Source organism: Ictalurus punctatus, chromosome 10, assembly GCF_001660625.3.
Source record: "Ictalurus punctatus breed USDA103 chromosome 10, Coco_2.0, whole genome shotgun sequence".
Classification (NCBI taxonomy): Eukaryota; Metazoa; Chordata; class Actinopteri; order Siluriformes; family Ictaluridae; genus Ictalurus; species Ictalurus punctatus.
The window spans coordinates 2,826,032-2,839,917 of record NC_030425.2 but is presented as its reverse complement, the minus strand read 5'-3'; the positions used below and the strand labels follow the sequence as shown (position 1 = coordinate 2,839,917).

The following is a 13,886-nucleotide window of genomic DNA, read 5'->3' as shown; positions in this document are numbered from 1 at the left end:
CAATTCTGTCTTTGAAACCAGGCCGTTTTTGGTCAAGTTTTGAAATGTGTTAAAGATGACGATCAATCCATGTCAGTATCAGAGTTGGGTCAGCAGTGTTATGCCTCATTGCTTTGAGCGTGTTTTAACTTGCTTGCTGCTTATGCACAACCTGGCTGATTACCTGTCTCTGACCCCAACCCACTCCCCCATCCCATCTTTTTGTCCACCCAATCTCTCTCTCTCTCTCTCTCTCTCTCTCTCTCTCTCTCTCTCTCTCTCTCTCTCTCTCTCTCTCTCTCTCTCATATATTCTCCCTCTCTCACAATCACCCTCTGCTTCCATCTTTCTCTCCCTCTATGTCTCTTGACACTTTGCCACAGGGATTTTTCACCACATGACGCCTTCAGTGTCCTCTCAACAGTCTGCGCCCCCCAGTTCCCAGCACAGCCACTCTTCCTCGCAGCAGAGGAATCTGGACTCCAAAGCCGGGGCCTTGTTCCTGGCCCAATATGGCCGCACGCAGACTGTCCTGCACGCACCTTCCCCTCCCGCACTTTCGCTACCTCCCCCTCCTCCCCTTCTCTACACTTCCTCCTCCTCCTCCGCTCCTCTCCAGCCTTCCCCGCCATGCTCGGAGAGGAAGCAATCTGTTTCTCTCCACACACTACATGTTCCCCCTGCCTCCTCTTCATCCCCCACTCCTGCTCCTGTCACTTGTATATCAACCACTCCTGCTGCCTCCTCTTTGTCGCGCCCCTTTACACTGCCCTACCTGCCTTCTTCAAGCAGCAGCAGCAGCAGTGGAGGCAGCAGCAGTGGGTTGGTGAGCTCCTGGAGAACTCTGGGTATGCAGGTTCCCTATGCTGCTCGGCCCAGATAGCGGTGCCATGAGCAGAAACCGGGAGGGAGGGAGGGAAGGCAGAACTGTGGGGTAATTTATTATTAGGAGCTGCTGTATGGTACCTGCCAAGCTTGTGCCTCAGTCTGAACAAGGTATGTGCTTTGCTTTTGTGTGTTCAAGCTGCTCATCAGATATTTGCATGTTCCTGCTGTATGCATGTGTGTAATAGCATGTTCATTTATTAGTGAGTACCGTCTCATGTGCCATTTATCATTACAGGTAACTGAAGCAATCTACCTCAACCCAGTGCAATCTATGCAATGGACAGGTGTAGGCCAATGGGCTCTTCCTCACTGGTGCTCCGATTTTCGCTAAAGCCACCCGAATGTGTCAGAACTTGACACCAGTGCATCTGAATACACATGCAGAAACACATGCGTGTATACACACGAACAGGTCAGGACCACTCATAACCTTGTGCTCTTGTCTGGTTAAAGTTGTAAAAGGAGGCACTAACAAATAAATATCCCATAATTAATTAACTGTGTATTTAAACAATGCCTCTAAATTCTAAACATCCGTGATGATTTTTGTGCAAAATTTGGGATCTGAAAGAAAGAAAAAAAAAAGAAAGATGATGATTTATTACCTTTGTTTGTTTGTTTGTTTTTTTGGGGGTGTTTTTTGTTTTTTTGAAGTCCAGTAAAACAAGGCATCAGCTGAGCGAGAACCTAAATTATTGAACATTCGCTCGATGCTGAAGCTCAGCACTGTGTTAGCCTTTAACATTGCCTGGAATACTACAACACCTTCTTTAGAGGTAAATGTGGGAATATAGACTTGAACATGGAAATGGGATGCAAAAAAGTTACACTTCCTTAAAGGCATCATGAATCGTTCCGACTTAAATTATTTGAAACTGAAGCATTTGTTGCATACATACTTATATATTCCTTTACATTTACACTGGATAGAAGACTTCACTACAAACAACTTGCCTGATAATTGAGTAAACTCAATTACTTTGTTGTTTTTAGGTTACGTACATTCGATTTTTATTTTTTTTTATATATATATATATATATATATATATATATATATATATATATATATATATATATATATATATATATATATAATATGAAAATTCTCTTAACTCATTAACACACACAGTGGCTGAAGCACAAAATTCATATTATTATTATTATTATTATTATTATTAAGCGTATTACCAAGAGCCTGTGTGTGGAAAATAACAAATAAAATTTGGCTTTTAAAGAGAAACATTAATGTAAAATATGCTATATCTTTTTTTTTTTTTTTTTTAAATAATTATTTAAGATTTTTCTAAATGATGCCTACACATGTAAAGTTTGAGCTCAGCGTTGGACATGATTTAATCAATTCAGGTGAAAATTTTTTTTTTTTTTTTTTTTTTTTTTTTTTCTTTCCAAGACAAATAAAGATTAGTGGTGCTGATAACACTTCTGCTCAGAAAGGTGCTAGTATCTGCTTTTGAATGATGCACACCATTAATGTTGTGGTGCTCTCTGCAAGTAGGAAAAACACGCATGATTGGGGGGGAAAAAATCTTCAAACACTGGTAAAATATAACATGGCAAAAAAAAAAAAAATCTACTGTGCAACTGCAGCTTGGGGTTTTTTTTGTTGTTTTTTTTTTTTTAAATAATTAAGATGTTTTTGTACTGTGAATGGAAGTAACTCTCAATGTGTAATTGTATATAATTTCGAATATTTATCATTTCTGTTGTGATTGTTTTGTTCATTTTGTGTTAACGTACTGCATAATTAGTGCAACTTGTGTGTACATGACATATATAAAAAAAAAAAACAAAAAAAAAACATGGTGCTACAATCTTAACTCTGGACTGTGCCTATTTATATTAAGAACATCAAATAAGAGACCGATTCTGGGTGCTTCTGTTGACAGGGACCTCGCATTATGTAGCACCAAGTGGAAAGCAATCAGACGCTGCATAGAACCGAAGCGTTTTTAACTGAATTCTTACTTGATCTAGACTTTAAAGTGGGGATCTATCTCCACTGGTGCTGGCATTTGGCGCTGTCGCAGCCAAAGCCTTCTGTCCACCCTGTTTTGGGTGCTAAGAGCTTTTCCGCAGGGTGAAAAATCATCTTTCTTAGGCACACCGTATGCTAGGGGTGGGCGATATGACCAAAACGTATCATGATTCTCAAAAGTATTTCTACAATACACGATATACAGCAAGTGGATAAGCATTTTTTTGTGTGTTATTTAAAACGGGGCATGCATATCCACTTCAGCTTTACACACAATGTCTTTTGTCTTTTATACCTATAAATATGAACAAAAGAAGCATGTATTCATAAGCATAAACAAATATGTTTAGAAATTAAACTGATAGGCTGAAAAATATTTGGGCACTTCAAATTACCAACATTAATACTTGTTTAAGTAAGAAATCATTTGCTTTTTGCAGAATTGTGGTTAAATTTTGGCGCATTCCTTTTGGCAAATTGTCTTCAGTTCCCCAAGGTTACAAGTTTTTCTTCGCATTTTCATAATACTCCATAAAGGTTCAGTGGCATTCAAGTCAGTACACCACTTGATTGATTGATTGATTGATTGATTTAAAATAGAGCAAATTTCCACAATTCCTCAGAAAATTGTGGCAGTTTTATCATGATCTCGATATTACATAATCATATTGCCCAGTCCTACTTTAAGTGTGCAGAGACTGTTATTAGTGCTGTGGGATCACTCAAATCAAACTTTAGTTTTTGTGAATCTGTTTCTGCTTAGTCCATACGAAAACGAGCACCTATCCCAGGACACTGTAGCAGCTCTCTTAACATTCCAGAGTGTGAGCCTGTCGTCTGATGTGAGGGATGGGAGAATCAGAAATTTAAAATCTAGTATATTTAGAAAAGCGGCTGGAGAAAACGTTGTTAGCCCGATTTTAGGCTGACAAACGAGAGCTGGTTCGTGAAGCAACTTTTGTGTTTTCGCCCGAACTTTATTCTCACGGTGATGTTGAATAGACTACAGCGTGTTATTAATTAGAAGTGCATAATGATGTTATTTTCTCTGTGAAGTGAGGACATTGTGTACGACAGCCAGAAAATATAGTAGGATGTTACAAGCACTGTCTATATATTATGTAGTCATTGTTAAAGTTAGCTGTACCAGTTGCCTGTTTGTGTTTATTGATCGTGCTTTTATTAAGATTTAAGCTCCTGATAGTTTGAATAGAATTTAGACCAGTGAATAATGGTGCTCTCCTACACTTTAAACAAGGAAGGTGCAGCTATACATTTCTAAGTACAGACGAGATGAATAAACTCCCATACAAGGTTTACTCATTGTGCTTTCTGTGATGTTTGACCATATTCATTTACAGCTTTGAGAGTGAAAAGACATTTAAATTCTCTAAAGCCTCATGTGTGGAAGTTCTTGTGTAATTCTTATTAACGCGACAATAGAATAGGGTAGTATATATTTACTCAGGTACATGCAAGATTAGAATTGTACATTTCAAGGCAACTTCAGTTGGCACCCGTTTGTAATGTTGATATAAACTGTAAAGATCTGTAGTCTCAGGAAGATGCCTTACTGGGTTTTTTTTTTTTTTTAATTTTCCTCAAATATAAAGGGAAGAATAATAAACATTACCCATCTTCTCAGTGGGTTTAGAGAATCAATGTTCTTTTCTTGCGTTCTTTATAGATCATGAGGATTTCTCCCCTTTTCTAATGTCTGCCAGCTTTCTCCAGCCACGTTGTGTGCGTTCTGTACCTGCATTTTCTCTTCACACTAAGTTATAAAGATGAACGTAGTTATATGTAAAATAATAAGAGTATCTTTGTTGCATTGCTGTCACATTAATTGACCAAACTTCCACTCTCCCCATAGAACAGTATAGGATGATGGTGCAATAAGTCTTCACCAATGTTCTAATTGCTGTTGTTGGTGCTGGTTCTATTGCTTAATGAAGTGTTTCTAATAAATAAAAACAACCTTGTTTGCCTTGATTTGCTTGTGTGTCAGTTCATTATTCAGTTTGCCAGGTTTGGTGCTGAAATTAACATCATTCTTCCATGTGCCTCGTTTTACAGCATACACTTTGGTAGCTATTGGCACTTTGTGTGTTGGAGGTTAAATTGTATGACCACTCTTTGCAGGAAATGTCACCATGTGAGTGTTGATGGAGAAGAAGAGATGTCACGTTAAGCATGGATTGCCTGTTTTGTATTGCCACTGCCCACAGTACATACTGTTCATATCTTATCACAGCCTTGGCCAAAACATAATGAAGTTGAGTGTTTCTACATTTAAAAAAAAAAAAAAAAAAAAAAACGTAAACAGAAACAAATGAAATAAAGTCGATATTTGGTGTGACGACCCTTTGCTTTAAATTGTTTATTAGTAGTCTCGGGTACATTGAGTGCCGTTTTATAAGGAAATGAACTGTAAATGTTACTGAGCATCTTGCAGAACCAGACACAGGTCTTCCGGAGACTTTGACTGTCGCACTCGCTTCTTATTTTTGCAGCATTTGAACCCTTTATTTTACCAGGATAGTCCCACTGAGAGATAAAATCTCTTCTTCCAGGGAGTCCTGGCCAAAATGGTGGCACAAATAGTTTCACATAAAACAAAACAATTTTTAAAAATACAGCAAATTCAACACACCATAAAAAAATTAATAAAATTATATCCAAATCTGGTATGACCGCAGCTCAAAGATTAATTAAAACAAGTACATGTTTCCTTCAGGTTACTGGTCTGTAAAAGATTTATTTATTTATTTATTTATTTATTTATTTTTAAAGAGTGTTTCCAGCATTATAATACTCTGTATCTCATTCCATAACCAGGGACCATAAAAGAAGAAGGCAGCTTTACCACGTTCTGAATATACCCTAGGAACATTTATTATATATTATATGCAAGAATTCTAGTAAGTCGATCTAGTGCTATAGTTAGAGGTGTGGTGAGATAAAAGACTGCAGATATAAGTAGGTAATTTATCGAACAATGCCTTAGCAGTAGACAACAGCATGTGTCTTTTTCTCCTTTGATACAATGAGGACCAGCCAGCAGATTCACACAAGGTACAGTGATGAGTGTGTGAGGAGGTGCCTGTTATAAAGCGTAATGCAGTCACATGCATATAAATCATGTCACTGTAATCCAACACTGAAAGGAAAGAGCTTTGTACAAAAAAGGAAAATACAGTTGTTTCCGGCTTCAAAAGAAAAACATTTCTTTCAACAAGAAAGGAAGCCTAATTTTGTTTAAGCTTATTTTTCTTTTTTCTTTTTGTAAAAGTTTTTCAATATATGTATGTTAAAACCTAATTTTTCATCAAGCCATCTGCCTAAATATTTATAACAATTCACTCTTTCTATACAAACCCCTTCTAAAATTAAAATATGTGGAGAAACGACTTTAGTGCCACAACGAGTAAAGAGCATTTTTTTTTGTTTGTTTTTTTAGAGTTTAAGACCAATTTTAATTTTGACAATGAAAGTTCAATGACGAGATGGAATCCTGCAGAAGCTCAGCGTCTTGATTCTGAGGGTGTGACTGTGTAAATAACTGTCATCAGCGTATACGTGTACTCTAGCTGAATTTTACCTTGACAAATATTTATATCAGTTGAAAATAAAATTGGGGCTAGAACAGTTCCCTGTGGAACACCTTTATTAACTGTTAATCCTGTTGACATGGAATCTTCCACTGAGACACACTGGGCTCTTTCTGATAAATAATTATTGAACCAATTTAGAGCCATTTCACTAAGCCTAAACAACGAAGTCTCTGCAGCAAGAGTTTGTGATCTGCGGAATCAAATGCTTTATTTGTTTACACAAGTCAACAAATAAAGCTGCATGATGCTGACTTCTATCTAAATTTTCTATAATAATGAGTCTTTATTGGTCATGTATACATTACAGCACAGTGAAATTCTTTTTTCTTCACATACACCAGCATGTTAGGAAGTTGGGGTCAGAGCACAGGGTCAGCCATGATACAGCACCCCCTGGAGCAGAGAGGGTTAAGGGCCTTGCTCAAGGGCCCAACAGTGGCAGCTTGGCAGTGTTGGGGCTTGAACCCCTGACCTCCTGAACAGTAACCCAGAGCCTTACCCACCAAGCTACCCCAATGGCATATGTAACTAGCATTTAGAATGTTATTTTCAGTTAAAAACTCTTTTATTTGAATATTTACAAAAGACTCAAGTACTTCTGTCATCACCGACAGTCTTGAAATGGGATGATCGAAGTCAAAGGGGTCTCAAACTTTTAGAAAAGGGCCAACCATAGCTGATTACTATGCACGAGGAATGACATTTGAAGTTAGACTCAAATTAAAAATAGAAGTGATCATCTGAGTAGGACAACATGAAAGGCTTCCACAATTCCTTTTATCTTATCTCCCTTAAAGTGCTAAAATACGAAATTGAACCGGCAGAAATAAAATGACTATTAAAGGCATTCGCAACTTATAAATAATCAGGCAGACTGGTGGAGGTTTTTTGTTGTTGTTGTTGACCAAAACATGATTTGGCCAATTTCCAGAACTTAGACGGATCATTAAAATTTTCATTTATCATATTTAAGTAATAGTCATATTTAGAATGTATCAATTTTGTACAATTATTTCTTAATGTGTCCAGTCCACATGATTATTTGTTTTCTTTGCGTTAGCCCATGCAGCATCTCTTTTTAAAAAAAAAAAAAAATCACATATAGTCGACAACTTATTGGTTAGCACGTGCGCCTCACACCTCCAGGGTCGGGGGTTAGATTCCCACCGTGGCCCTGTGTGTGTGGAGTTTGCATGTTCTCCCCGTGCTGCGGGGGTTTCCTCCGGGTACTCCGGTTTCCTCCCCCAGTCCAAAGACATGCATGGTAGGCTGATTGTCATGTCCAAAGTGTCCGTAGTGTATGAATGGGTGTGTGAACGTGTATGTGATTGTACCCTGCGATGGACTGGCACCCTGTCCAGGGTGTACCCCGCCTTGTGCCCCATGCTCCTTGGGATAGGCTCCAGGTTCCCCGTGACCCTGAAGGAAGGATAAGCGGTATAGAAGATGGATGGATGGACTGTTATAAATATCTTGCAAAAAAAAAAACCTTGTTCATTAAAATATTTAAACTGTGTCAAAATAAAGCGTGGTCTACTCTTTGTAGTCTTACAATTTCTCACACAAGCTATTGCACAGTGATCACTAACATCATTAAAAAAAACACTCCAACCGCAGAGAACCTTCGAGGTGCGTTAGTTAGAACGACATCAAAGTAGCGTGGATTTAACCGGATCTTTTTTATTTAACCGGGTAGGGGAATTTATCAGTTGCACCAGATGAAGAGAATCGCAACTATCCTTCAGTGGGTCCGACGGTTGTGATAACCAATCCCAGTTCAAGTCCAAAAGTAGAACCAACTCTGAGTTAGTCCAATAAGTGAAATAATAGCTTCACTTGAAGCTGAAGATGGACGATAACATCCGAACACAATTATATCAGGACCATTTAAAAAGAGTCGTTTAAAACAGTTTGGTTTGCTGATGGACTGAATACAAGTGCAGTTTAGTTTAGATTTAATATGAGCTGCAATACAGCCGCCTTTTTTTGTGCGGTCAGATCTAAATACATTATATCCCTTGATGTGTATCATGGAATTTGTGATTGATTTACTTAACCATGTCTCAGAGAGGACCTTAATGTCAGAGTTTGTTGAGTCAGCCCGTATTCTTATTAGGTCCATTTAATTTACCAGACTGCGTACCTTAAAATGAAAAATCCACAAACCGTTACTAGTTTTAAACTCATCAGGAGTTTGAAGCTGCGCCAACTCTGGGCCTGGATTAGGATGGATGTTGCCCGATATGTTGCCCAGTTTCTCATCGCTGAACCGGTTGTCGAACTGTCGCTACAGATGGATGTCGCATAAGGAGAACTCACAGCTCCTGGAATAATCCAGCACACCAACCGCAGGGATACACAGCACCAGGCAGTCAAACAGGTAAAAGAGCAGAGAATATGCCCATATTTTGGCAGTGGATTTAGATTAAAAGGCTATAGAAAGTTAACACGAGTCTTTAAGCAGTCATGAGAACTGAGAAAAAAATTAACAAACTGAAAAAACTGGTAAAAACAAACAAACCATGAGACAAACAACCGCACAATGCACCACACCCAAGCCTTCATCGTGTTTTTTATCTGAAAAATGGTCTCTTACGTAATATTCTGCTTTCTTTAATGACATATAAACATTTTTCTCTAATATTTAATTTTGTGCTGGAAAACTAATGTTTTGGTATCTAAAATGACTATGGACTGCCTCGATAATGTAGAAGTCATAAAATAAAAATCTATAACAAAGTTCGTACTAAAAAAAATTAAAAATAAGGTGCCTAAGACTTTTGCACAGTATTGTACATATATGTTCAATTCTTTCCCCTGGGGGGAATGAGATTATCCTCGATTCGACTTTGTCTCATTCCTTCAGGCTTGCCAGAACAAAGACCTTGAAAAGCTTCAAAACATTTGCAGCTGTGTGTGTTCTGCTGTCTATGTTGTCCAGACATACTGAGGCATATCTCAGTTTCTAAGTCATCCTGTTGACAACTGGGGCAAAGTCCATTTCTTAACAGAACTGACGTACTGGATTCAACTGCTTTACCTGTGATTGGTAGTGAGTATGTTGTAATGAAATGCATTATTATTAAGGGGGCCAAGCACCAAATATACATAGGCACTCTACTGTAATTGTATGTTTTCTTCTTCTTGAAGAACTTTATACACTTTTAATGAAATTTGGCAGTGTGATTGAGGATAATCTCAGTTACCTTCAGAGCAATTTGGGCAAACGTTTACCATAACTCTACAACACAATGTAGTAGAAATGCAATTCCACGTTCCTCTGATTCTGTGGGTCAAACCAAGTTCAGTGTAAATAATGTTGATATTCAATATATCTGTCATATTGGATATTCCACTTTTATTTATTTTTTATTGCAGTTTTACATTTTTGATTTGCTGGATGATTATCCATAACATGCGAATGAATTTGACTGAAAAGATGACAAACAGGAGGTGAGGACGTGGATATCAGAGATCATGTGATGTGTTTAGACCAAACTCTAGGGAGCGCTGTAATTTACAAATCCAGTGAGGAAGTACACAACTTCACATATTGCCATCAAATTTAGGAACAAGTGCTTGATCCCTCTATTATTATTGTTGTTGTTGTTGTTGTTGTTGTTGTTGTTGTTCAAATAGACCGGGAAGATTTGTTCAGGTACATATATGTTCAAAATGCATCTCTCTTCATATATATTTTTGTGCATTTACTACATCTTGGAATCCTGTATGTTTTATGATGTTTATGTGAGAAATGACATGAACAGCTGCATATAAAGCATGGACAAAGATCTGTTGTTTATTATTATTTTTGGGAATGCCCTAATCTTTGTTGTCACCTCAAGCTGTCAACGTTTGGCGTGTTACACCCGGTGTCAGCACAGTAATACATTGTCTGTCTGACTTGCTTTATCTTTCTGTGGTAGGCTATTATAGTGTTTATCCACATTCACACCGTCTGCTAGACCCCCATTAATAAAACAGGAGGCACACATTAAAATCCCTCCATTCAAGGACATGGTACTGTGAAGCTATTTTGGCAGCCTGTTTCCTTCAGGAATGCAGAAGTTGTGTATAAAGCTTGTTTCCATTGTTGAACCTCTCCCAAACAAGGATTTGACACCGTTGTGACTGAAAGGAAACCGATGTGAAGATGTGCATTTGGCCATTGTTGCTTCTGCCACTAACAGTGGTCACAGGACCACTTGGTCATGCAGAGACAGAGCTTAACCCAAGCAAGGACTTCATGCCAATCCAGTCACAGTCAGGTCAGTCACCTCCACAATTCTTATGCCTTCTGTTTTCTTCAGATTACTATAGGTGAAATCTAGCATATAGCAAAGCCTGGCTGAAATTCTGACTTTTGACTGGAGTGGCAGTTTGCACTGCTGTAGGAGTATTTTATTTTTTTAAAAATTAGCTGACTATGTGCAGTATCTCTAGCACTCTCACTAACGTTTTGTGCACCTGTTTACAGAACAAAACATAAGTGAAAGCGAAAAGCATGTGCCCTCTGGAGGACCAGCCAGTTGCGGGCATTCTCTCTTGCAGAATCTTTTGGAGGACATGCCATGTGCCGAGGAGAAGCAGCATCAATCTGAAGCATTACGTGAAGTCCTCCTTGCCTTGCAAAAAGTCTGGAGTAAGGATGGTGAACTGGTGAAGCAGGAATTAACTCAGTTTGGATTTTGTTCACATTACGATGGTGTGCAATATTCCCAGTTTTCGTCACTAATAATGCAGATCGTGCAGAAAGAGCAGAATGGTCCAGAATTTTTGCACAGCATAAAAGGTACCAGTGCTCTAATTTAATACTCCTGTGGGTATACATCTGGTCAAAGACAGTGGTATAGGATTGTGTTTTCACCTCTCCTTGTTTGTAAAAAAAATTTTTTTAAGAACATTGGGATGTTGAAGAGGACGGGACTTTCACCTTGACCCTACACTTTGCAAAGCCTGGGAAATGTTATCTACAAACTACAATGGCTTCCATGATGCTCCTGTTTTTCACTGACTCTTGCAACACAGATGGGTTGAAGATAAAATTCAGTAGTGATGTCCTTCAGCCAAACGACCAGGTGGTAGTCGTAGTAGTAGAAATAATAATATAGGTTACTGATCATAACTACATTGTTGTGATGTTTTGTGTTGACAGTTGCTTCCCTTGTTTTATTTTGTGCCAGATTCTGTGTGTTTCTCAGGCAACACACCTCCTGGTTCTTACAGGAGTTCAGACAGAGAGCTTCAGTCAGGAGAATATAAAACTGAGGATGGATGTTCAGCATGACAGTGGTGATGTCATATTTTCTGGGATTAATATTATAACTAGGGCTATTTATGAAGGGCAGTGTATGTAAATGTTTGTACTATTTTTAGGGAAGAAAATAGGTTTGTCTGAATTTCAGGCCATCATGAATCGGAGGAACACCAGGTCCAAGAAAACACAGAGTCCAGTGATTCTTTTGTTTCCCAAGAAATCTGACAGTGAAAATGTACCTCATTCAAATGGGTATGTTCCTAAGCAATCCCTATTCACATGTCACAGCTATGAAACATACATTTTGCATCTCTTTCATTCAAGCATTCCTTTGACAGACTCTGACTTAGCCCTCTGCCCTCTTCCAGAACATTTCTCTTCTTGTGTGAACTTCAGAAGTTCTTAAATGAAGTCTGTCCTCGAGGAAGTCCACTACTTGCACAAGATGAGGTCAGGACAGTCAGCCCCAGTGTGCTTCACTCTCTGCCCCCTTTAACCCTTGGAGTGTCTTCAAGCGAGTCTCTTCTTCTTGAGCTGGTCAATTCCTCAGGCCCAACTGCGTTCTTCTTCCCCCGCCAAAGCTTGGGACTGAGGACCCACCGAGTGGAGCTGGCCCTAAAGCCATCACTGCTCTCTGTGTTGAAATTAAAACTAGAAGAGGCTTTAGCCCAAGTGCGGATGGAGGAAGTTGGACGTGGTGCGATAGATAAGCTGCAGATTCTCAGTGTTCTCAGTGCACTTCCTGAAGACGGAGAGGAGCTGGAAACAGGTGATCAGTTTACTGTTGTTGCTGTCTGTAAGTCACTGTAAATGTCCAATTTAAAAACAAGAAGATTGCCATTGTGGTTAGTTGCTAAGACATAATTTTATCTCATCTAAACAGGTTTGGGGAACCAAAGTGAGGTCCAGTACAGAGCCCTCTTACTGCTGAAGGCCTTACAGGCTGTGCTAGGTGCTTGGGCAGAAGAAAGAGCGCAGAGGGCAGTCCGAGCTGGTCAGGAAGGACCCCCAAGGCTGAGTCAGTGTCATCTCGAGAGTTTCACTGTGTCTCTGGAGAAGTACCTGTTGGAACCTGCCACGGCCAACATTAACAACTGTGAAGGAGCATGTGGATTCCCCCTGATCAACGGTAACAACCATGCCATCCTATTGAACAGTCACTTCCAGAGTGGACAACCTCTAAATCGCACGCTCTGCTGTGTGCCTGTGGCATATGACGACCTATGTGTGATTGAGCTGTACAGTGATTCCACCACCATTTCTTACAAGACCAACATGGTAGCCAAGGAGTGTGGATGTCGCTGATAATATCAGCACTGATACACACACACGCGCGTATATTACATTATATATATTACATTATATATCATAACCATGCCTCACGCATTACCTTATATTTCATTTATTTCATTTATTTTTGCAATTGCACACATTTTTCTCAAAATACAAACTGCAGAACTGTAAGCTACTGCTATACTGTTAGACATGCAGATATCCAATCTGTGAATTAGCAGAAAATGTCAGAATCACAGTTGTGCAAAACCCATAGCTGTTCTGAAGGTAAAATATCATGTACGGATTCGCCCAGGCGTGTTTCTAGCACACACAGTTTCTGTTTTCTGGGTGATAATATATGATAATATAATGTACCGTACAAGAGTAATATTGATGTAGAATTTTTCCAATGCAGGCATTAGATGTACTCATCAGACATCGTATAAGACTTTTAACTAAACCATTTCAGCATGTATAATAAGTCAGCAAAAACAAAATCCTGATGCAACAACTATCCAAGGATACAATTAGCCACTGTAATATGTCAAATATATTCCAATGACATTAGGTATATAAATATGTCAAAATGGGTCTTCCCTCTAATAAATGATTGATTTATGTTCAAATTTAGTCACATCGGTGCTTGTGCATGCTACTTTTGAGTCAACTACATGATAAATAGCACCAAGATAACATGTATCTCATAGTCTCACTTGTTATGTATTTATTGGTTTTGTATATTTGAAGATATCAGCATTAAACAAATATATATATATATATATATATATATATATATATATATATATATATATATATATATATATATATATATATATATCACGTTGTCCTTATCCAAATGTAATGATTACTCATTTAT

General features: G+C 38.5%; 2 protein-coding genes across 6 annotated transcripts in view; both read left to right on the top strand.

The window, feature by feature from the left end:
* The window catches only part of dot1l (DOT1-like histone H3K79 methyltransferase), a 31,157-nt gene extending 29,689 nt beyond the window's left edge, over positions 1-1,468 (top strand). Inside the window, exon 28 of one of the 4 annotated variants that reach the window (XM_017477608.3) lies at positions 1,103-1,468. In XM_017477608.3, the coding sequence (XP_017333097.1) occupies positions 1,103-1,110 (8 nt within the window). In that variant the 3' untranslated portion in view covers positions 1,111-1,468. Of the gene's footprint in view, positions 1-362; positions 927-1,102 lie in introns of those variants that run through there. The other 3 variants (XM_047158237.2, XM_047158236.2, XM_017477609.3) reach the window with 3 other exon arrangements.
* A 7,950-nt stretch (positions 1,469-9,418) lies between these two features.
* On the top strand, positions 9,419-13,501 carry amh (anti-Mullerian hormone). Of its 2 annotated transcripts, XM_017477698.3 has the most exons (8): positions 9,419-9,529; positions 10,591-10,745; positions 10,955-11,269; positions 11,377-11,555; positions 11,661-11,769; positions 11,854-11,986; positions 12,103-12,503; positions 12,618-13,501. In XM_017477698.3, the coding sequence occupies exons 2-8, from the start codon at positions 10,631-10,633 to the stop codon at positions 13,037-13,039; spliced, it is 1,674 nt and encodes a 557-aa protein (XP_017333187.1). In that variant the 5' UTR covers positions 9,419-9,529; positions 10,591-10,630; the 3' UTR covers positions 13,040-13,501. The 2 variants fall into 2 exon arrangements, with proteins under 2 accessions (XP_017333187.1, XP_017333188.1); XM_017477699.3 differs by lacking the exon at positions 9,419-9,529 and having other exon boundaries at positions 10,069-10,745.
* The last annotated feature ends 385 nt before the right edge of the window (positions 13,502-13,886 follow it).

Bases quoted from the DNA above. Each gene is read 5' to 3' on its own strand.
- amh (XM_017477698.3), top strand. From the start codon at position 10,631: ATGTGCATTTGGCCATTGTTGCTTCTGCCACTAACAGTGGTCACAGGA. The intron at 10,746-10,954 runs GTCAGTCACCTC...ACCTGTTTACAG, and splicing joins GCCAATCCAGTCACAGTCAG to AACAAAACATAAGTGAAAGC. The intron at 11,270-11,376 runs GTACCAGTGCTC...AATTTTTTTAAG, and splicing joins ATTTTTGCACAGCATAAAAG to AACATTGGGATGTTGAAGAG.